Source organism: Moesziomyces antarcticus, assembly GCF_000747765.1.
Source record: "Moesziomyces antarcticus DNA, scaffold: scaffold_v10053, strain JCM 10317, whole genome shotgun sequence".
Classification (NCBI taxonomy): Eukaryota; Fungi; Basidiomycota; class Ustilaginomycetes; order Ustilaginales; family Ustilaginaceae; genus Moesziomyces; species Moesziomyces antarcticus.
The window spans coordinates 1-20,873 of NW_014638957.1; the positions used below are offsets into that span (position 1 = coordinate 1).

At 61.2% G+C, this 20,873-nt stretch overlaps 8 protein-coding genes across 8 annotated transcripts; 3 read left to right on the forward strand and 5 right to left on the reverse strand.

The window, feature by feature from the left end:
* Nucleotides 1-428: 428 nt before the first annotated feature.
* PAN0_053d6459 (uncharacterized protein) lies at nt 429-1,412 on the reverse strand (the record flags this gene model as incomplete). The annotated part of the gene is made up of 1 exon (XM_014798086.1): nt 429-1,412. One exon carries the CDS (start codon nt 1,410-1,412, stop codon nt 429-431), a length of 984 nt encoding a protein of 327 aa, XP_014653572.1.
* A 772-nt stretch (nt 1,413-2,184) lies between these two features.
* On the forward strand, nt 2,185-2,896 carry PAN0_053c6460 (uncharacterized protein; the record flags this gene model as incomplete). Its single annotated transcript, XM_014798087.1, has 3 exons — nt 2,185-2,398; nt 2,476-2,613; nt 2,769-2,896. The coding sequence occupies 3 exons, from the start codon at nt 2,185-2,187 to the stop codon at nt 2,894-2,896; spliced, it is 480 nt and encodes a 159-aa protein (XP_014653573.1).
* Nucleotides 2,897-3,291: 395 nt separating this feature from the next.
* Nucleotides 3,292-8,451, reverse strand: PAN0_053d6461 (multidrug resistance-associated ABC transporter; the record flags this gene model as incomplete). The annotated part of the gene is made up of 1 exon (XM_014798088.1): nt 3,292-8,451. One exon carries the CDS (start codon nt 8,449-8,451, stop codon nt 3,292-3,294), a length of 5,160 nt encoding a protein of 1,719 aa, XP_014653574.1.
* A 734-nt stretch (nt 8,452-9,185) lies between these two features.
* On the reverse strand, nt 9,186-11,120 carry PAN0_053d6462 (uncharacterized protein; the record flags this gene model as incomplete). Its single annotated transcript, XM_014798089.1, has 1 exon — nt 9,186-11,120. The coding sequence occupies one exon, from the start codon at nt 11,118-11,120 to the stop codon at nt 9,186-9,188; it is 1,935 nt and encodes a 644-aa protein (XP_014653575.1).
* A 521-nt stretch (nt 11,121-11,641) lies between these two features.
* PAN0_053c6463 (RINT-1 family protein) lies at nt 11,642-14,644 on the forward strand (the record flags this gene model as incomplete). Its single annotated transcript, XM_014798090.1, has 1 exon — nt 11,642-14,644. The coding sequence occupies one exon, from the start codon at nt 11,642-11,644 to the stop codon at nt 14,642-14,644; it is 3,003 nt and encodes a 1,000-aa protein (XP_014653576.1).
* A 134-nt stretch (nt 14,645-14,778) lies between these two features.
* PAN0_053d6464 (NDUFA1, NADH dehydrogenase 1 alpha subcomplex, 1, 7.5kDa) lies at nt 14,779-15,266 on the reverse strand (the record flags this gene model as incomplete). The annotated part of the gene is made up of 4 exons (XM_014798091.1): nt 14,779-14,844; nt 14,918-15,001; nt 15,069-15,142; nt 15,233-15,266. The coding sequence occupies 4 exons, from the start codon at nt 15,264-15,266 to the stop codon at nt 14,779-14,781; spliced, it is 258 nt and encodes an 85-aa protein (XP_014653577.1).
* A 510-nt stretch (nt 15,267-15,776) lies between these two features.
* PAN0_053c6465 (WD40 repeat-like protein) lies at nt 15,777-17,159 on the forward strand (the record flags this gene model as incomplete). Its single annotated transcript, XM_014798092.1, has 1 exon — nt 15,777-17,159. One exon carries the CDS (start codon nt 15,777-15,779, stop codon nt 17,157-17,159), a length of 1,383 nt encoding a protein of 460 aa, XP_014653578.1.
* A 79-nt stretch (nt 17,160-17,238) lies between these two features.
* Nucleotides 17,239-20,580, reverse strand: PAN0_053d6466 (uncharacterized protein; the record flags this gene model as incomplete). Its single annotated transcript, XM_014798093.1, has 1 exon — nt 17,239-20,580. The coding sequence occupies one exon, from the start codon at nt 20,578-20,580 to the stop codon at nt 17,239-17,241; it is 3,342 nt and encodes a 1,113-aa protein (XP_014653579.1).
* Between the last annotated feature and the right edge of the window lie 293 nt (nt 20,581-20,873).

The following is a 20,873-nucleotide window of genomic DNA, read 5'->3' on the forward strand; positions in this document are numbered from 1 at the left end:
ATGTCTCTAGTTGGCCTGGTTGGTGGCAGTAACACCGATGCTCGCTCCAAGACTCGGCAGGTTCGCTGCAGAGATGCGCCTTGCGATGCCTCACGTGCCTATGCAAAAACGAGCCGGCGCATCTAGTCCATGCGATGTTTCCAAAAGAGATGGCTTGAACCAGCGCAACCCGTCCGTACTCGAGTGTCGCTGATTTGAAGAAGACGGAGAGGCGCACACAGCTTGTTAGAACCGTTTTGCGTGATCCACACATGTATGCTTGGGCATATAAGGGGAGGATCTGCAGTCTTGTTTTCGCATTACGGTTGAGTCTTCGTATTGCAGTTTCGTGTTCGTAGAGCAGCATCCGCCATGGCGATTTTGTATTGATGCGAGAGCGGGTGTCGCATCCTTCGTCCAACAAGCTTGGCAATGATGCCAGCCTTGGACTACTCTTCCACGACTTCCGGGCAGGCTGGCGAGCTAATGCGGCGGCGCTTGGAGTGGCAGCATTGAGCTTCGCAGTCCCTGACGAGGTGGCGTGAGACGCTCCAGTTACAGGCGCTGCACTCAGCAGGGCGTCCGTCGTACCACACGCCGACGCGCTTTGGCCACTGGAGGTCCTTGAAGTCGAGAAAGCCTGGGAGCTTTTCGGTTTCGATCTTGTCGTCGTTGCCGGCACCAAGCACATAGACTGTGCCCGTGAAATCATCACTGGCGGGCGCGTCGTCATCTGGTCGGTGGCGGAACCTCGCCCAGTACGCAATGATGCGGACACAGCCGTGCACCTCTTCCTTGATGCTGTTGACGATCGCCAGTAGGCCGTTGCGCACGTCGATACCGTCGATGCGCATGAGGATGTGGTGGCTCGGAAATGGAGCGCACGACGAGACGAGCTCGAAAGCATGGGAGCGGAAGCTGGGCTCGGCGTGCGCAAGCTGCTCGTAGGCCTTTTGCGTCGTGGTGGCGATGTCCAGGTACCACTCGCCTTTGCGCATCTTGGGCGCCTGCACGAAAATTTCGGCCGCCTTGATCGGCCAGTTGCTCAAGCAGATCGAGCGTGCAACCTCCTGGGCCATATCGGTGCGCTCGCGCCAAGAGAGCTGGCTGGAGGGACCCAGGTAGCGAAACCTGCGCGTACCCTTGGCGAGAGTCTTCCGGCTGGTTGGGTCAGGGTACTCGTCGAAAGCGCACAGTGTGGGATCCTTGGCGGTCCAAATGGCTCGGACTTCGTATCTCGGTTCACTTTCTTTCGTGTCGACGGGAGTTGTCACGTCGCCAACGTCAGGCTCCTCTCCATCACGCGTCTCGACGTTCTTGACATCGTCGGCTTCCTCGTCGCCTGATTCCGAGGAGCTTGAGCTGTTGGACCCTTCGCGCTCATCGTCTTCCGAGTCGTTCGCAGAGGTGGACGTTCTCTTCCTCTTCGACATGTTGTGACGACTTAGCCTGCAAGGGCGATGGTATGGTGGCAGTCGATGGACGTGTTTGCGGCGCGGCGAGTCTGCAGATGCCCATCCTTTGATTCAGAAGGCTGTCGTCCGTGACCGCGGCTCTGCGCGTCGCTGCGCGTGAGTGATGAAATGCACGGATGTGACAACAAAAAGATGCTTTGGTGGGGCCGACCCTTCTTGGCACGGCGCGGAAGGTGTCGGCGGGTTGCTGCGCTCGCAGTCGCTCAAATGAAAGCTCGGATGCGCATCTGCCGTGACATGAACGCTGGCATCGGCACGCTCCGCTGGCTCACTTTCATGGCGGCAAGGCTTGGCTATCGATGTGATGTCCAGAAGCTCCGAGCTTGATTTTGGCTCGATCCGGAATGTTGAAGGCCGCGCACCGAGCAACGGCGACCTCATCTCGAGCTCACGAACCTGCACTCGGCCTGAGGTCATCGTGGTCCTGCGAGCGGCGGTCACACTTTCTGGCACTTTGACCGTGTCATACTGCCTGTTGCAAGTGCGGACTTCGTGTGAGCACACGCTGCGGTCGAAGGGGATTGCCCTCGTCGCCCTTCGGAAGCGTACGCGCCATGCGCTGGGGCACATTCTGAAAGCTTTTTGGCACTGATGAGGTGATTGACACCTCCGCTCCTTTTCCAGTCACACTCGGACTGCAAGGTCCCAGATCTCCGTTGTTTCGATTCGATTTAAACGCCACTCCAGATGCGCCTATCTCCTACGGTATTATAGCTCTTCCGTTTCATCTATGCCCACCATCATCAACCATCGAATCCCATCGACAATGACCCCACATGAGCAATGTCGACCCACCTTCCCGCTCCCAGACACGGCTGAAAATCGTCGCCGCACTTTGGAGGACTTTCCAGGCATCGACGAGGATCTCGAGGTCGGCTTCAAGGTCACCAATCGAGGCTGCGGCAACTGCAAACGCAACGGCAAACACTGCACCTTCGGCACTGGTCTCTCTTGGTCAGGAGAGAAACGAGCGTTGACTTGCGACCTCTGCGCTGTGTTGATAAAGCCTTGCAATGCGAAGGGCTTAAGCGGCAGAATGACGCGAAAGGAGAAGAACATTGCCACCATCCACGACATCATGGACCGACTGCGTGCCCTTTTGAGCGCAAGTTGCAGGCACCGCAGCGCGAAGAGGCCATCGCTTTGATCGAAGAAGTTCGTAGACTCGCCACCTAGGGCCCACAAGTCTCAATTCTTTGCCAATCAGCGGCCTTTCTTCTGGCCCTCTTCACCCGGCAGCAAAGAGGCAACACTGACCACAACACGCAGAGCTGCAGAGCGTCCCATGATCCCTTACCTCACATCACGAATCAGGCATAGTCGAGATCAGCGGCCGCGGAGCAACGCAGTCTCAAGAGGACTTGATGCGCGAGAAGCTCTATGTTGCGCTTTTCCGAGATGCACCAAAGCAACCTCCTTCGCACTCCATTCTTCAGACGTAGTTTGGCGCCGAGATCAGGACCAGGTCTCCATCCTTGCGCATTCAGGCGGCTCGCAAAACGTCCGTCAAGGCCCTTTCCCCATCAAGTCCGCAGTAACAGCTCTGCTTGTCATGCCAATTCGTACCGCCGTCCGTCTCTCCGGCGGTTCCGTCCAGGAGACCAGATCGGCGAGTGTGTTGAGGCTTGTGATTCTGCTGGTCTGGTCAAACCCTCACTGAACATCGGGCTCCTTCTCAGCTCTTCGCACTCACACACATCCACTCACACACATTTGCACTCCACATCAATGCCATCGCCACTCATAGTGATCATGCAGAATCTTAGTCGAGAGCAGATATCGCATTCGTATCGTGATTGGAGAACCAAACGTACGAGCGCCAAAATGACGTGGCTTCTCAAAGGCCAGCCGCCTTCCTGAGGGCGCCCAGCTCGTCCTCTCCCGTGCTGGTAGCGAGGCGGCAGAACCAGCCGTCGTCGCGCATGAGCAACTCACGCGGCGAGCCCTTTTCGACGACCTTGCCGTGATCCAAAACGACGACGGTATCAAAGCCGATGATCGACCTGAGGCGGTGGGCGATGGCGAGCACAGTGGTATTGTGTGCGGCAAAGTGCTCGTTGAGCAGCGTCTGGATCTTGGCGTCGGTGGCGTAGTCGATCGACGATGTCGACTCGTCCAGCACGACGATCGAGTTTGCATTCTCGGGGTTCGATGCCGAGAGCAGGATACGCGAGAGTGACAGGAGCTGCTTTTGGCCAGCCGAGAGGTTGGTTCCGCTCTCCTCGATGCGCGCCTCGAGCGAGGTGAGCATCCCGGAGTCGTCGGACGACTCTTCCTGTGCAGCGAGCAGCGTCGATGAGCTCGTGCTTCCACCGGCGAGGTTGGGGACCGAACCAGCACCGTTGAAAGTGCCGTATCCTGCGGCGGCAGGGAGTTTTTCCTTGAGCAGACCGACGCGGACGAGGATTCGGCTGATGTCGACGTCCGAGTACTGCTCGAGCGGATCGACGGCACTACGCAGCGTGCCTGACAGAATCAGCGGGTCTTGCGGAACGATCTTCATCCTGCTGCGCAGCGTCTTGAGACCCAGCCTGCCAATATCGACGCCGTCGATCACGATGCTGCCGCTGCGGTACTCGAAGAATCGGAAGAGTGCCGAGACGAGTGTCGACTTGCCACTGCCGGTTGCGCCTACGATGCCCACGCGTTCACCCGCGCCGATCGAGAGAGTGATTCCATCGAGCACATCCGGCAGGTTGTCGGCATATGCGAGGTGCAGATCCTGGATCTCGATGGCACCCTTATCGGGCCAGTTCGGGGCGACCTTGATCTCGCCGCCTGCCGACTGCGGAGGCGCATCGAGCGGCTCGGTGTCGATGTCAAAGTACTCCATCACACGCTCGACGGCCACGAGGCCCTGCTCGACGTTGGACATGGAGCGCAGACCGAACTGGAGCATCGAGGTGAGGTTCTGCACGAAGCTGAGCGTGAAACCCGCTCGAGCAGCTGACGAGCCGGGTACGAGCGTCACGACGAGCACGGTTGAGATGACAAAGCCCGAGGTGGCGAGCGAGAAGAGCAGGCTCTGCCACTGTCGCACATAGCCCTGCCAGAAGTAGAACATCATGTTTTCATCCAGCCTCTCCATGAGCGTGGCATAGTACGCTGCCGACGAGCCAAAGGCACGGATGGTCACCACGCCCGTGATCAGATCCGTAAAGCACGTGATGCGCTTCGACGCCGAGTTCGAGTCGAGCCGCTTGAGGTCGCGCGCGGCAATGGTGAATGTCGACACGAGCACGTAGAAGACCGGTGCCATGAAGAAGAGCATGACGATCAAAATCGGGCCGCCTCCGATCCACGTTGCGACCAGCGCGGCGAGAGCCATGAGGAGCGACTTTGCTGCATCCGTGAGCTCCTCGGCGATGGACGAGTCGATCTGCTCCATGTCTCTGCCGAACCTGTTGAGCAGACGTCCGGAGGGTGTCGAGTCGTGGAAGCGCAGCGGCGCACGAAGCACGGTTCGCAGCAGCTGCTTGAAGAGCCGGCTGCCGGCCAGCAGCGAGGCGGTGCAGACGAGAGCGTATCCGGCGGTGAGCACGACCACCTGGACGGACTGGATGAGCATCCAGCGCGAGAGCCACCACTCGGTCGAGTGCTCGGCGCGCTCGATGCCCGCATCGCCATCCGCCGTCGACTGAGCCCACAGCCGCAACCACCAGTTGGCACCCAGGTCGGAAAAGGCATTGGCGGCGAAAGAGCCCAGCAGCAGCAGCCACACGAGCAGGCCGCCGCCAGCACGGACGTATCCACTGTAGACCGCGAACGAGACACGGCCCTGCTTGCGCGTCTCTTCGGTGACCTGCTTGTGCACATCGCCTTGGCCCTCTTCGCCCTCGGCCGCGCCGTCCAGCAGGCCCGAGACGTGGCTAAAGGCCGAGACGGAAGCCCTTCGTCGCAGAGTGGTCCTGCCAGCCTCCGCGCCAACCGTATGCACCGAAAACTCGGAGGCATTTGCACCCTTGCCATCGCCGACGTTGGCAGGGTTGAGCAGCGCCTCGTCTTCCTCGTCGCTGTTAGCGGCCGAGTTGGCCGCAGTGGAGGTGTTGGATCCGAAGCTCGGCACGTGTTCCTCGTCGTCCTTTTCGGCAGCGCTCTGCTCGCTCTCTAGCTGGAAAAAGATCGAGTTGGTAAACTGGTCGGCGCTGCCAAAGAATGCCTGCCTGCCTTCCTGCAGCACAAGCACCTTGCTGCACCTGCTCGCCATGAGCTTGACATGGTGCGTCACAAGCACGGTAGTCCTTCCCGCCAGCAAACCCGATTCTCCTCCATCGAATAGCTTTTCGCAAATGTGCTTTGTGGTGTGCGAGTCGAGCGCCGAGAGGCAGTCGTCGATCAACACGGTCCCTGCATGCGAGTAGACGGCCCTAGCGAGTGAGATCCTCGCCTTCTGTCCGCCCGAGAGGTTGGTGCCTCCCTCGCCGATCTCGGTGCGGTCGCCGTCCTTGAAGATCTTGAGATCCGGTTTGAGGCCACACGCAAAGATGACGGCGCGGTAGCGGTGCGCATCGTACTCGAGGCCAAAGATGATGTTGTCGCGTACGGTGGCGTTGAAGAGGAACGGACGCTGCGGCGCATACGCAGCGAGCGACAGGTCGATCCACCACTTGGCGCGGCGATGCGAAGATGCAGAGCGCACGGCGTACAGCGATGCAGCGGGGTGCGAGCGCGGACACTCGATGCTGCCGGACGTCAGCTGGGCCTCGCCAAGCAGCGAAAGCAGAAGCAGCGTCTTGCCCGATCCGATCTTGCCGCACACGAGGTTGGTCTTGCCCACCTCGAACGTCGCCTCGGGGATCGAGAGCGAGAAGCGGCCTGGAGTGGCTGCTCCCGAAGCTGCCGAGGCATCGCCTTCCGAAGGCCAGGTGATTTCGGCGTTCTTGAGCGCGATGCGGCCGACCGAGCTCGATGCGCCAGCAGGGTTGTCGGCTCCGTTTCTAGTGGCTGGCGTGTACTCGCCCGTCTTGAGCTCGACTTCGCCAGTTTCGAGATAGGCAGCAATGCGCTTGAGCGAGACCCAACCCTGGATGATCATGAGGAAGTTGCTGGGCAGATAGCTGACAGCAAACCTTAGCTCCATGAGCACCGCCACGGCGGGGAAGGCTACTGACGCAGTGAGCTGCTGGCCCTCAACGACCGTGTACCAAGCAAAAGCGACGACGATGGTGAGCATGGGCACAAAGGCAAAGAAGCCGCCAAAGAAGGTGAAGACGATCCAGCTCTGTGCCTGGCACTTGAGTTCTGCGCGGCGGGTGTGCATGATGCGTGCGGCCATATCGTCCTCCCATGCCTCGTACTTGATCATGCGGATGGCACGGATGGCTTCGGAGAGCAGCATGACGCGCTTGTCGCGCGACTTTTGCAGCTTGTCGTCGATGCGCTCCGTGATGCGTCCGATCAGGATGGCGATGGGCTGCATAAGTGCTGCCACCAGCAGACCCATCAGTGCACCATTGCCAAGAAGGTAGTACGCTGACCATCCACCCACGAACACCTCGAGCGGACCCATGATGCCAAAGCTGAACATATCGATGTGCGAAAAGATGCGATTGGCATCCGTGGTGACGAGATTGATCACTTGCGACGACGAACTTGCCGACGCTTCGCCCTCGTCGTTTCCAGCCTCCTTTGCATCCTCTGCATCGTCAGCACCAGAGGGAGCCGAGGCTTCTTTCTGGCGCAACCGCTTCCATGCAAGGAGCGTTGTGAGCTGGGTCTGCACTTTAGTCTTGAGGTAGGTTCCGAGCGGACGGAAGTAGTAGTACACGATGAATCCTTCCCACAGCAGGGTGAGGTAAAAGACTGCCGAATAGATGAGCGTTGCACGAGCCCTGTTTGGCACGGTATCCTTGATCGCATTCGGACCTTTGAGGGTTTGATCGTACTGTTCGATGCCGTTGAGCAAGATGCTCATGCCGAGCTTGGGGAAGTAGAACGAAAATGTGGTGATGACGAGTACGACCGCGGTAGCTTTGAGCTCAGCGGCATTGCACGCGATAAGCGAGCTCAGCAGCACACGGGCCTTGACTGCATCGCTACGACCCGCCGCCGGATTCTTGGCGGTGGACGCAGCGAGGAGCTGACGATACTTTCGGATCATCTCTTCCGCGACGTACGCCGACTTGTAGGTGTAATCGAGCGCGGGTACGTCATCCTCCTCGATCCTGCCTTTGGTATGAGCCTGCTTGACGACGGGGAAGGCCTTGAAGCCCCAAGCGTTTTGTGCTACGGATCCACCGCCCACCGTGTTGCGCAGGATCTGGCGTGCGGTGAGATTCTGTGTTGCATCCACCATCACCTTCGGGCCCGAGGGCGAGATGAAGGCGACGACCAAGCCGATGGTACCGCAGAGTACGTTGAGTGTAAACAGCAGCTGACCTGCGTCGGCGGCGTGAATGGGCAGCCTGAGTCGGTACTCGGACAGTGCGACGAGCAGCTTTACGAGCAGCCAGACGAAGGCGAGCAGCGAGATGTACGCCAGCCTCGTCGCTTCTGCCAGCCTCAAATCGAGCATGGACAGTACGACCTGCACTGTATGCAGCCCTGCCGAGGCCGAAGCCAGGTACAGCGAGGATGGAATTTCATCGCTCGCCAGCACAAGCTGAACGATCGCAGCTGCATCTAGCGCGAGCCCGACCACGGCGAGGACGGCGATGGCGATGTGAACGAGCAGTCTGTGGCGTTCGAACGCCTGGGTATCGAGTGGAGTGCCATGCGCCTTGCGCAGCTCAAAGGCGTATCCTTGCACCTCGTTCTCGCCGTTGTCGTCGTCGAGTGTTGGCAGCGACGGTGACTCTGCATCGGTGTCTAGCCTGGTGTATCCATGCGGAGATGGTGACGAAGTGGTGAGGAGTACGAGAGCAAGGATGCCGAGCACGGCCAGACAGACTGCGGCGGCAGCGAGCGAGTAGAAGTCGTCGAGCGCTGGCATGTGCACTGCCGGCCTGGCTGCGAGGCCGTGACCCACCCCTGCCAAGGACGATATCGAAGGAATCATGTCGTTGCTATGTTCTTTTATCAGAGGCTGTTTGTCGGGGAAGCTTGATCCTGCAGAGTCCGTTTGGAAGCGGATCGAGCTTTTTTGTTGAAGCGATGCGAGATACTGTAGTTGTTGCTGCGAAACTATATTGTGTATACGAGACCGAGAAGCGACTGTAACGAGCGGAAAGCCAGACGAAACCTATTGTGATCCAAGTTGCGGGACGAAGTGTATGTTGTATGTCGGAGAGATCTTGTGGTGCTGAGAGATGGATGCGAAAGCGATGGTTATAAAGCAACACCTTATCTCTCAGCTCCCAGGGTCATAGGAGAACGAAGGCTTGATGAAGCGTTTGTTTGCCGGCGGGTTGCACATGGTTCTTCCGACCGCTTTGCCGAAGAGAGAAATCCATGTCGCCGTATGCTGTCCCGAAAATTTTGCCAGATGAGCTCGGATGACAGTCGTCCGTGCGTGCCTTAAAATCTGACTCGCACCGAAACTCAGCCTCTCCGCACTCCGCGGAGACCCCGCACTGCTACCACCATCGCAACTCAACGCATCGAGTCAAGTCCGACGTTCCGCGGCAGTGCGAGTCATCCCGAGTCACATCCTTCCTCTCTCGTCCATACCGCATGAGCCCCCCGACAAGTCCTTCCTTCCCCGACCTCTCAGCCGCACCACACTCGTCAACCACAACTTCGAAAGGGTAACGCACGGTGAAATAACAAAAAAGAGTGTGTGGTCAAGTGGTGCTACAAAAGACCGACGCGACGCATGTCGTTGAGCAGCCTTCGCTCCTGCGGGTTGAGACGCGCATCTTGGGTATCCAAACCGTCGTCGTCTTCCAGATCGGCGATGCTCGTGGGATGGTCGTAGCTGGCATCGTTTTGCGACCGCGCTGCGCCTCTTGAGCGGCCAGTGGTGGTGCCGAGCCGGCGTCCCGCACCTGGGAAAATGACCCAGTCCTCGCCCGTGCCGCTCGCACCGCCGCTGCGACTACCAAAGAGCGAGCGGAAGCGATGCACAAAGCCCGTTGCGCCCGAAGTTGCCGCGCTCTCGCCCTCTGCATTGGCCGTACTCTCGCTCGACTCCTGCTCGCGCCTGGCGGCGTCGACGAGGCTCTTGCCCCAGCGATAGATGCGCCAGTAGCTGAGCATGCTCGAGAGGAGGATGGTCCATCCAAGCACCATGAGCACGTACGCAAGCCACTCGGTGGACTGGCTCATGCTGTCCGAGATGTTCTGGTCGCCGACGTTGACGGGCTGACCATCCGCCTGCGCCGCCATGAGGTCGGCGAGCGTGGCGCCATTGGCGTTGGGCTGTCCTGGCTGCACCATGCGCTGGACCCAGCCGCGCCTTCTCCTGGCACCGCCTGCTGCCGTGGGGTCCGAGTCGATCTCCTCGCCGAACCAGCCACTGCCCCCTGCGCCAGCAGAGACGGCGCCGCCACCAGCTGCAAAGGGGCCATCGATGATCTTGCCCTCGGCGATCTCGGCGGCGCGCGTGCGCAGATAGAAGCCGTACTGGATGAGCGTGATGCCCAAACCGGCGCGACTGCCGCAGCGCGCAGCATGGGTGGTGTGCAAGAGATAGGTGAGGAGGAAGCCGACAAACTGGAAGGTCATGGACACGAGCATGTTCCACGCAAAGCCAAACAGGTTGCCCACGGCGAGGCCCTCGACGATGAGGTCCTCGATGGCGCCGACGTGCGCGCCGCCGGGGGTCCAACCCATTCCGTTGGCGAGCGGATGGACGCTGCCGCCCAGGATGGTGGTCTCCCAGTACTGGGGCACGGCATCGGCGGCGGCAATGTCGTAGGTGGGCGGCTGCACGTCGTCCTCGAGGTCGTCGTCGTCGCCTCGGTCGTCGGTGCCGCCGGCGTTGTGGCCGCGTCGACGGCGTTCGGGTTTTGCGCTGAGGTTGGCAAAGACGCCGTCCTGGCCGATTCCGCCGCCGACGACGCGCGGACGATGCACACCGGCTCGCGCGCCGTCGTGCTGGGCGAGCGAAGAGTAGCGCGCGCCCGGAATGCCCATGCCGACGAAGCGTCCGAATCGGCCGAGCGCCAAACGCATGCGATCGCTCCTCGACATGTGCTCCGAGGCATCCTGACTGGAAGCGCCGGCATTGGATGTGGGCAGCGAGCTGTAGCCGTTGCGCTGGACACTGCCGCCCGCCGAGTGGATCGAGTCGTCGTTGTCGTTGTCGCCACCCTGGAACCCCATGTCGATGGTCTGGTGCGTGTTGGTGGGAGGGTCTGGTGAGGGACTGGTGGTGGTGGCGGTGGTGTTATTGTTGGCCGAGGCGGGCGGTCTGCGTGTTGCAGTGGGAAAGTATTCGGGCCGCTCAAAGTCGTAGGCGAACGTGTTTGGGTTGCTCGGGCGAGGCGGTCGATAGGAGGATTGAGCGCGATGATCCGACGATGATGCGTTGGCACGATCTGCGCCAAGAGGGTCGGTGGCGGCCGAGGCGCGCAGCGACGGAGCGTCGGGCTCAGGCGGCAGCGCATCGCCAGCGTCAAAGAAGACGTCCGTCGACATTCTTGGAGCGGATCGCGATGCAGAGCTGCTGGCTTCGGAATAGCCCGGTGGCAGCGCAGGATCGGTGTCGGCAGGGCCGTTGAAAGCAGCAAAGAGCTCGTCGGATCGGCGCGAAGGAGTGCGCGCGCCGGCGCCGGGACGAGGCATGGCGGCAGAGGCCAGTCAGCACAGCTCAGCACAGCTCAGCGCAGCTGGGCTGGATGCGATTCGGCCACAGCTGTGTCGGAGTCGAGCCGAGAGAGATAGGAGAGAGAAGAGAGCAGCGAGTGAATGGTTCGAGGTAGAGAGGCAAAACGAGTGGAGCAAAGACGGCGACGATAACCCCCCAACTCCCAGGCTTAGCTCAAGCTCGAAGTGCCAAGGCGAGCAGCCGACGTGTGCATGCGAGGCGCAGCCACACTGAGCCAGTGCCTCGCTCAAGCGCAGGGTCGCTCTCTCCCTCTGCAGCCTCTCTCGCTTCTCTTTCGGTGTGGGCTGAGCTCGAACTCATTCCGCACTGCCCGGCATCGGCCATCCGCGCGGCGTGACTCGCTCTAACATTTTTTGCCCGAAAAATCCAACTCCACGTCGAGAATTGTTGGTCTTGAGCTCGAGCCACGCTGTCAATCCTTCCCCCTTCCACCTTCCACCTTCCACACACCCAACTCATCCCAGTCTCGTCGGACACTATGGCATCGTCGGCAACCTTGGAGCCGCATCAGCTGGCTGCCTACCTTCAGCCACCCTCGGCCGACCAGCAGCTGAGCTATGTCGTCGAACACTGCAACTACATCCTCCCGCAGCTCGCCTCCGACACGCTCCGAGCCAGCGCCAACGACAGAGCAGACCTGCGCCCCACATTCACCTGCCTCCCTTCGTCTGACACGCTCGAGGCGTACCTCGCTCAGCTCACCTCGGCGCACCAGCAGACAGCCAACACGACCGCTCACCTCGAATCCCAGCTTCGCGCGCAGCTGCTCGACAGCCTCTCCTCGGTACAGACTCTCAAAGACACGCTCTCTTCGCTTCCCGATGACATTGCATCCACAGAGGACAAGCTCCTCGATCTCTGCCAGGACCTCGTCATCCAGGGTGCAGCTGCTTCCGCACCCCAGTCCAGCAGGCAAGGCGCCCTCACCCTCATGGCACGCCTCGAGCAGCTTCACGCCGCCATCGACCAGCTTCGAAAGGCCAAAGACTACTTTACAATCCTCGCTCAGGCCGAAGACCTGCGTCTGGCGGTGATCAGCAGCGAGAAAGACCAGCCCCGCTCCTCACGCGCTCTGGAGCATCTCGCCGAGCTCGACGCTCTCGTGCGCAGGGTCGACAAGCTCTCGACCGCCGGGGTAGACGCGCACAACGCTGGTCGAAATCAGCCCAAACTCGTCGCATTCCTCCGAGCCCAGCGATCGGCTGCGTTCAAGGCGCTAAGAAAGGCGAGATGCTCGCGCCTCTCCGACGCCATCGCTCAGTCCGGCTGGGCGGACACTTCGGCGACAGAGCAGTCCAACGCCGACTCTGCCATCGTGGATGCATCAACCTCAGCCGGCGCGAAGCTCATCGACAGTGAGGCTGTGCGACAGGCCTGGGACGACGTATGTGCCCTCCAAGACGCCGCAGAACATCTCGGCCTGCTCAAACGAGCTACCGCCAAGCCGCCGTCCAAGTCGCAGCCCACCACCTCCAAACCCGATGCCGCAGCCAGCGATGCCTACCAGCCGCTGCTCACCACCCAGTGCCTGGTCGAACCCATGCTGCTCCGCTTTCGCTACCACTTTGACGGCGACCGCTCCACCAACCGTCTCGACAAGCCCGAGTGGTACCTCTCGCACATCGCCGCGCTCATCCGCTCGCACGCACCGCTCTTCCTCCCCGCCGCACACGGCGTGCCAGGCTCAGGCGGTCCCGTCGCGCGTCTCAACCGTCACTACGCCAACACGGCCGTGTCGCATCGCGCCTATCGACACGTCGACACGTACGCGGAGCTGCTCCATGCGCTGCTCACGCCGCTGCGCCGCAAGCTCGCCTCGACCATGCCGGCGCTGCTCGACCACCCGAGCCTGCTGGCGCATACCGTGTTCCAGGCGCTCACGTTCGATGCCGACCTCGAGACGCAGTTTCCGCCCGCGCTCAGCGTGCTCTCCGGCGCAGGCGTGCGCAAGATCTCGGACGACATCCTTGGCAATCCCGAGTGGTTCCAGCGCTGGCTGGACGGCGAAAAGCACTTTGCTCTGCAGCGGTTCGAGGAGATCATGGATGCACCTGATGCTTGGGCCATCGGTAGCTCCGACAGCCTTGCAGACGACGATGAGCAGATCTTTCATTCCACGCTCGATGGCAACTCGACCTCGACGCAAGAATCGAGCCGCACCACCAAGTCGGCACGATCCACCATGGAGGTGCTCGAGTCGGTGTCGGAGCGGTACCGTCCGCTGCCGTCGCTGTCGCAGCGGCTGGCGTTTGTGGCGATCGTGCAGCTGCCCATCCTGCGGTCGTATGCGCAGCGCCTCACGCGCAGTCTCGATGCGTTCGAGTCGCTCTCGTCCGCCTTTGCACGCGCCATGCCTGGCGAGATCGTCGCCAGCACCGGTCCGGCGGCGCTTGTGTCGGGCGCGTCCGATTCGGACATGGTCAAGGGCCTGCGTGGACTCGGTCGGCTCGTCAAGGCGCTGCTGTCGGCGCAGTACGTGTGCAGCGAGATCGAGCGCTGGTCCGAATCCGCCGCGTTTGTCGAGATGGCCGCGAGCCTGGGTTCGACCGACGAAGGCAGGGCACTTGCGCTCGGCATGCGCAAGGACGAGGGCGACGAGGAAAACCGAGAGCTCGATGCAGCTAGTCTCGGCATGCTCCTCCGACGCGGTCTCAAGCGCGGTGCGGCGGTCGCACGACCGCTCACCGCCGGATCGAACGCGCCCAGTGCCGACGCAGGCGTGGGCACACCCAAGATCACCGACGTCGGACAGAAGCAGGTGCTCAACGAGTTCGGCAGCTTTGGCGTATGGGAGGAGCCGCGTCGCAAATTTGGCGACATTGCACAGCGGGCGACCTCGGCGATTGAGCGATTGGTGGTGAGCGAGACGCTCGAGCAGCTGCGACCGTACATCGTGCGACGTTGGGATCAGGAATCGCTGCTTGCTGGCGAGGACCAAGACGAGCTCGAGGCGTATCCGACGCCGGCGCTTGTAGCTGCTCTGGCGATTTTTTCGTCGCACCTCGGACATCTGTGCGGTGTGCTGGAGCGCGAATCCATGCTGCCCATCTACCGGCACATCGCGGCGTCGCTGGCGACGGCGTTGGTGGAGCGCGTTGTGATGGCGGGTGGATCGAAACGCTTCAACTATGCCGGTGGCATGCGCTTCCGGCGCGACCTCGAGCGCGGCTGGCTTGGCGTCGTTGACGAACTCGCCGCTAGCAATGCAGGCAGTCGGTTTGGTAGGAAACCTCGCGCGGCTTGGAAGCCTGCCATCGATACCGCAACACTCCTCACCCTGCTGCCGAGCACCGAGCAGGGTCAAAGCCAACAGCCCGACGCCGGGGATGTGACGCTAGCAAAGGCAGTCCAGATCGCTTTCGACTCGGACAAGGAGCACGCCACAGACGAGTATTCAGCGCTCATGCAGACACTCGCCATCGACGCCGACAAGATCAACGTGCGCGAGACACTTCGACGCCGCGTCGAGGTATGGAAGTAGCCCCCTCCATCTCTCCCCTCGACTTTCAATTTGAAACCTCCTCATGCTTTTTGACCGGGTGTGTTATCGGGAACGGGATGCGATTGCAGTGTGTGTAGAGCTGCACGGGATGTGTGCGTGGTTGGTGGCGACGTCTAGGAGAGCTTTTCGGTGGCCCATGCGGAATTGGTCGCAAACTCTTTTGGCGCTATCGGGTTGGTCTGTCATTCACAGTGCAAGAGAAGTCGTCAGGAACCCTTGGCTCTTGGAGAATGCTTGTGCTCGAAAACTTACAGTTTGGCCTCTCAAGCTTCCGGTGAGACGTTCGTCGCGCTTCATCATCATGCGCTCCCAGTCGTCGAGCGAGTGTCGAATCGGCTGTCCACGCAAAACCCAACGTCAGCCTTATCCCCGTCACGCTCGCGTCAGGAAGGGAGGAGCTTACCTTGCCATCTTCGGCCAGTCGACGAACGACGTTGTATCCGGTACCGGCGACGCCGAACATGACGACCACCATGCCTGCGCACATTCAGCAAGCGAAGGGGAAAGCAAGAGTCAGCAAGTGCGCTCAACGTCAGGAGAATGCGAGCAAGGATTGGCGCAACGAACCCATGTGAAGGACAGCCTCGAAGGGAACAGGCATGTTGGCGTATGAATGCAGTGATGTGTCTGCTGTGTGTGTGTGAGAGAGAGAGAGAGAGAGAGAGGTGCTGTGCCGTGCTCGGTGTTGGTCGAGGGTGAAAGCGCAGCGGCGATGGTGTGGAGAGGATACCGAGATGATGGCGAGAAAGGCTGCCATGCCGCGATTCCACCACTGCCGCCCCAGGCGCACACGTGATCTGATCGGAGCCGACCGATTTTCGCCATCGTTGTGACTTTCTCTGATCGAACAATCCATGATTTTTTGCACGTCCGTGCGTCGGGATTTTTTGAGCCTGCCTTTTTTCCTGATTTTCCGTGACTTTTTCAGCTGGAGTTTTCTGCATTCGCTCCGCCAAATTTGGACCCAAAGCCAAAGGGAAAAGCAAAGACGGATGGACCCTGTCCTCGTCCCCTCTGCACCGACGTTGCTCACGACCACTCTCGCCTCCATCCGTGGCTCACCTTGCTCACAGCTGCTCGACGCCGCAGCCAAGACTCAAAGGATACCGACATGGACATTCCACTCAGCAGCGATGCGCTCGATCTGAGCTTCCATCCCGACGACGAAACCAACCTGCTCGCCGTCGGCCTCATCTCGGGCAAGATCCAGCTGGTCGACTTCTCGCCGTACGTGGCGGAGCCGTCTTCGTCGCGCACGCCTGCATCGCCACCTTCGAAAAAGGCACGCTCTGCCACGGAGGATGGTGATGTCAAAGCGTCGCGCAAGCTGTATCGCAAAGTATGGGTGTCACGACCGTCGAAAAAGTCGTGCCGCGGGTTGGCATTCGCCACGGACGGTGCGAGCATCTACAGCGTCTCCAAAGACAAGGGGTTGTACGCCACGGATACGGAGACTGGGAAAGTGGTGCAGAGCTGGCAGGATGCGCACGATGCGGCGCCGAGTCGGGTGCTGCCTATCGACGAGACCATGGTGGTTACGGGCGACGACGATGGTGTGGTTCGACTCTGGGATCCGCGTAAACCGGGTGGTGCGGGTGCGAAACCGGTTCGATCGTGGGATCATCACTTTGACTGGATCACGGATCTCGTCTACCTGCCCGACTTGCCCGTCCCGAAACCCAGGACGGCAGCTGAAGCCAAGAAGAGCAAGAGCCAGCTCAAGAAGCAGCGCAAGCGCGCACGCCAAGCTGCGCTCGAACGATCTCTCCACCCCAACTCGGACTCGGACTCGGAGTCGGGCAGTGAGGTGGAGGCGGAATCGCGTTCGCGACTCATCGTCACCTCGGGCGACGGCTCGCTCTCCTCGATCGACCTACGTTCGAGTGGACCGACGAGCTTTGAGCAGAGCGAAGACCAGGAAGACGAGCTGCTCTCCATCACCCCGATTCGACGCAGTCAGAAGCTCGTCGTAGGCACCCAACTCGGCATTCTCTCGCTGTGGTCGCCCGCACACGGACTGCTCGATCACGTAGACCGCGTACCCGGCCATCCGGCTTCGGTGGATACACTCGTGACGCTCGACGACGAGACAGTGCTCACGGGAAGCTCCGATGGCCTTGTGCGTGTCGTCCAGATTTTGCCATCCAAGCTACTCGGCGTTATTGCGAGTCACGATGGACTGCCGGTGGAGAGGATGAAGCGCAAGGGAAATACACTGGCCAGTATCGGTCACTCGAATGCAGTCAAGCTCACCGATCTCACTCCGCTGCTCGATGAAGATGGCGACCAAGATGCGCCCTTGGGCATCACCGACTTGCCGAGTGACTCGGAAGATGACCATGACGATGACGCAGAAGACGATGCAGATGTCCCAGTCGAACCATCCACCCACGAATCGGACGAGCAAAACGACAACGACGACGACGATGACGATGACCATGACGATGACAAGCCATCCCCACCTGCAAAAGAGACCTTCTTCGCCGACCTCTAAACACACCCACGCAACTAGATGCTCGTCGTTGCAAAACATTCAATGATCATTAAGAAACAACAGAGGCTGGGGGATGCAGTTACAGATCATCGGGCTTGGTGGGTTGACCGGAGGTGAGGTTCATCAAAATCGCCGCATCCCTGGCAGTGAGCTGTTCGGGGTTGGGTCTAGCCTTTGCCCTCTGTGTCCTAGCCCTACTCGTTGGACTGGGCGGTCTCGGGGGTGGATTCATCCTCTGAGCCTCCTTCAAGCTAATCGTGGCGTTGTTGTAGCTCGAAATAACCGGGAACGAATGGTCCCTACCGATGGTCGACTTCATGAGCGCCTTCATCCACTCGCGCACCAGGATGGGATCCTCGGACGAAAAGTAGTGCGGCTTTTCGGTCTCGTGCAAAATCTTGAATCCGTACTTGCCCGGATTGGTGTTTTCGTCCGCAATCACCTTGTAGCCCTTCATATTCACGTAGCCCTTGATCTTCTCGGCGCGCGGATCGCGAAGAATCACCAGATCGGGGCCCTTGAGTGCAAGGTAGCGGGGCTTCCATGTGTTGTAGCGCTCGCCCTTCTTCTTGATCCACCCCTCCAAATCCACCGGCTGAATGCGCGACATCACAGGCCCACTTGCTGCAACATTCCCTACTCCAGCCGACGTCGCAGCGGCAGCAGAAGGCGCTTCTGCACCCGCCGAGCCAATTGAAGTCGGTCGTGCCGATGGCGACATGCCCATCCCCATCTCACCGTTCGTCGCAGGCGAGGCAAGAACGGTACCGCTACCCGTAGACTGTCGCTGTCGACGCACCGTGTCGCCATTGGCATCAAAGTGCGGACTCGAAGTGGGCAGCGAGATCTGGTCCTTGAAGTTGGACTGCGACGACTGCGAGCTGATGTTCCTCGAGCTGCGCGCAAAGCCCAGACGCGATAGTGTGCCCTTGTTGCTGCGCTCATCGTCGCCGGCGTTGGATGCGGGTGCACCGGAGGTTCCGGCCACACCCGCCGGTGGCGGCTTGCGATTCCTCTGGCCGAGCCCAAAGAAGCTCGAGCGGTTGTTCTTCTCGGACGCACCCGCCGAGCCCGTCGACTCGCGCTTGCGCGGCGACGACGGCAGCGCACCGAGCTTGTCGTCGTACGTGCCGCTCGATGGCGCATACCTCGAGCTCACGCCGAATTGCGATGCGGCGGTGGGCGAGAGCGGTACGTCGCCGCTCGGCACACGCGCGGCATGGCCCTGTCCCGCCTGCTGCGCCTGCCACGCCGCCACGCCCGCCGCGCCCCCGTAGGCCGCCTGCGCGGGCCCAAACGAGTCGCGCTCGCCCCCATAGCTGCCCGGCCGGCTCGAGCCGGGGCCGTAGCTCTGGTCGAGGCTCGTCTCGGCCATGCGTGCGCTCAGGCTGCGTCCGTCGGCATTGCTGCCGCTGTGCGAGCCGGCATTGTACGGCGAGTACGACGGCGTACCCGACGCACTACCAGCCGCCGCGGGAGCGATGATCGCCGGACTACCCAGACCGTCGTGCGCAGGCTGCGAGGCGCCTGGCGTCGTGACGGCCCCAGGCACCTGGGCACGCAGCTCCTTGATGCCATTGGCCACCTGGAAGCGCTTGCCAAACGCCACAATGTCGATCTCCTTGAGGATGTTGATGTCCATCTCGAGCAGCACGTCGCCCGAGATCTCGTGGTTGCGCAACTTGCTCACCACCGCCGCCTCGTCCCAGCCCTTGGAGCGTGCCCACTCGACCACCTGGTCGACGCCCCACTCGGTCGGATCGCCCGTGAGGCTGGCCGAGGCCGCAGCGGGAGGCTTGGCAGTCGGCGCTGCGGGGATGGCGTCGTCGTTGGGCGTGGCTGCGACCGAGGTGGCGGCGGTGGCGGTGCCCGTGGCGCCCGTGCCGGCCTCGGTGCCGGTGCGCGTGCTGTCTCCTGCGACGGAGCGCGTCGAGTCGTCAGCAGCAGGTGGCGCAGCTTCGGCAGCCAACGCGGCGGCTGCGCCACCGACAGCGATCGCACCAGTTCCGGCGGCGATGGCGGGGATGTGGGAGGAAGCTGGCTCGTCGGCCGTGTCAGCGGTGGTGGGAGCGTCCGGAGTCACGGCCGAGGTAAAGTCGTCCGAAGTGAGCGGAGCGGGTGCTGCGGGCGTGTCTGTAGTACTAATCGTGGTGGATGCTGTCGCGGCTTGGATGGGAGCGATTGGCTGAGAGGCAGGCTGGATCTTGGCGTCGTCCTCCACAATGCCCTGAAGGCTAGAGGTGGGGGGCTGGATCTCGCGCGCGGCGACGCCTTCGGTGGGGGTGGCAGCGAGGTTGCCAAAGAGCGGGCTGTGGGTCTTGTCCTGAAAGTCGTCGAGCGGGCCTACGGAGCCCTCGCTGTCGCTCTCGTCGCTCATGTCGACGCCTGCGATGGGGGCGGCCTTGGACTTTTCGTCGGCGGGGTCGATGTGGCCGGCTGCGAGCTTGGCCTGGCGCTCCTTTTCCTTTTCGAGCAGAAGCTCGCGCTGACGCGCCTCCTCCTCTTCGAACTGGCGCTGCGCCTGCGCACGCATGCGCTGCTCCTCCTGCTTTTCGCGATGTGCGTTGTTGGCGAGGTTCTTCTGTGCGTTGGCGGCGAGCGCGGCACGTGCAGCGACGGAACGGCTGGCAAAGTCGTCGGACTCCTCGGCGAGGTTGTCGGACTCTGCGTCGGTGCGCTCGCTGGTGAAGGAGGCGCGCGACGAATCGGCGGCGGGGTTGTTGGCGGTGGCGGTGGAAGAAGCGGCGTGGTTTATGCTGGCGGGCTTGCGGTCGCCCTGGAGTTCTGTGAGGGCATTGTCGATGTCGGCCATGGTGGAGTGCATGACGCCGGGCTGCGTCGAGGCGATGGCGCCGTGCGGAGTGCCGAGCGCATCCGGGGTTGCGTTGCCGGACTTTGTTGCGGTGAGAGCGAGCGTGCGATCGAGGGTGGTGTAGGTGAAAGGAAAGAGGCCGGTGTGGCCGTGCTCGTTGGTGCCTTGCCACCATCCGTCGCCGTACTCGTCGTCCTTTTCGACGACGAGGATGCACTCGCCCGCCTTGAACGACACCTCGTCTGGGTTCTCGGCCTCAAAGTCGTGCAGCGCCCAGACGCGATCGACCGACTTGGGCGAGGCCATGGCTGCGGAGTACCAAAGTGGACCGGAGGGGGGGAGGGGGTGATGATGGTGGGTATATAGACCACTGTATGCACGACGACGACGACGTTGACGACGCTTGGTGCCTCGAGGGGTGGTGTTGATGAAAGAAGCCGTGGTCGCGGTGGGGAAGTGTGTGGGGGTTGAGGAAGCGGAAGTTCGGGCCCGACTGTGCGAATGTGCGAATGTGCGAATGCAACGGGAAGAGGCGGCTCCATCTTGGCCGGCGCTGCTGAGCAACTGCTTAGATAGAGCGGGCGGCGGCGGCCAATTAGTCGCGCCCATCCGCGCACGGGAAGCACAGGCAATCCAACCCAACGCAACGCAACGCATGCAGCGCTGAGCTCAGGCCACTTTCGTATTTCGATTTCCGATTTTCGATTTTCGACGTTTGGCCCTTCGCCCCCAAAAAGGAAGGAGAAAAGGAAGGAGAGGCAGCGGCCGGAGCTTTGCCACTTAGATTCCGGTTCAACGCATTTTCTCCCTCGAAACCTCCGGTAGCACGCAGCGATCTCACACATTCCAATCCAGATTCCAGGCATCGCATTGCTCTTTCGAGAGAGAGAGAGAGAGAGAGA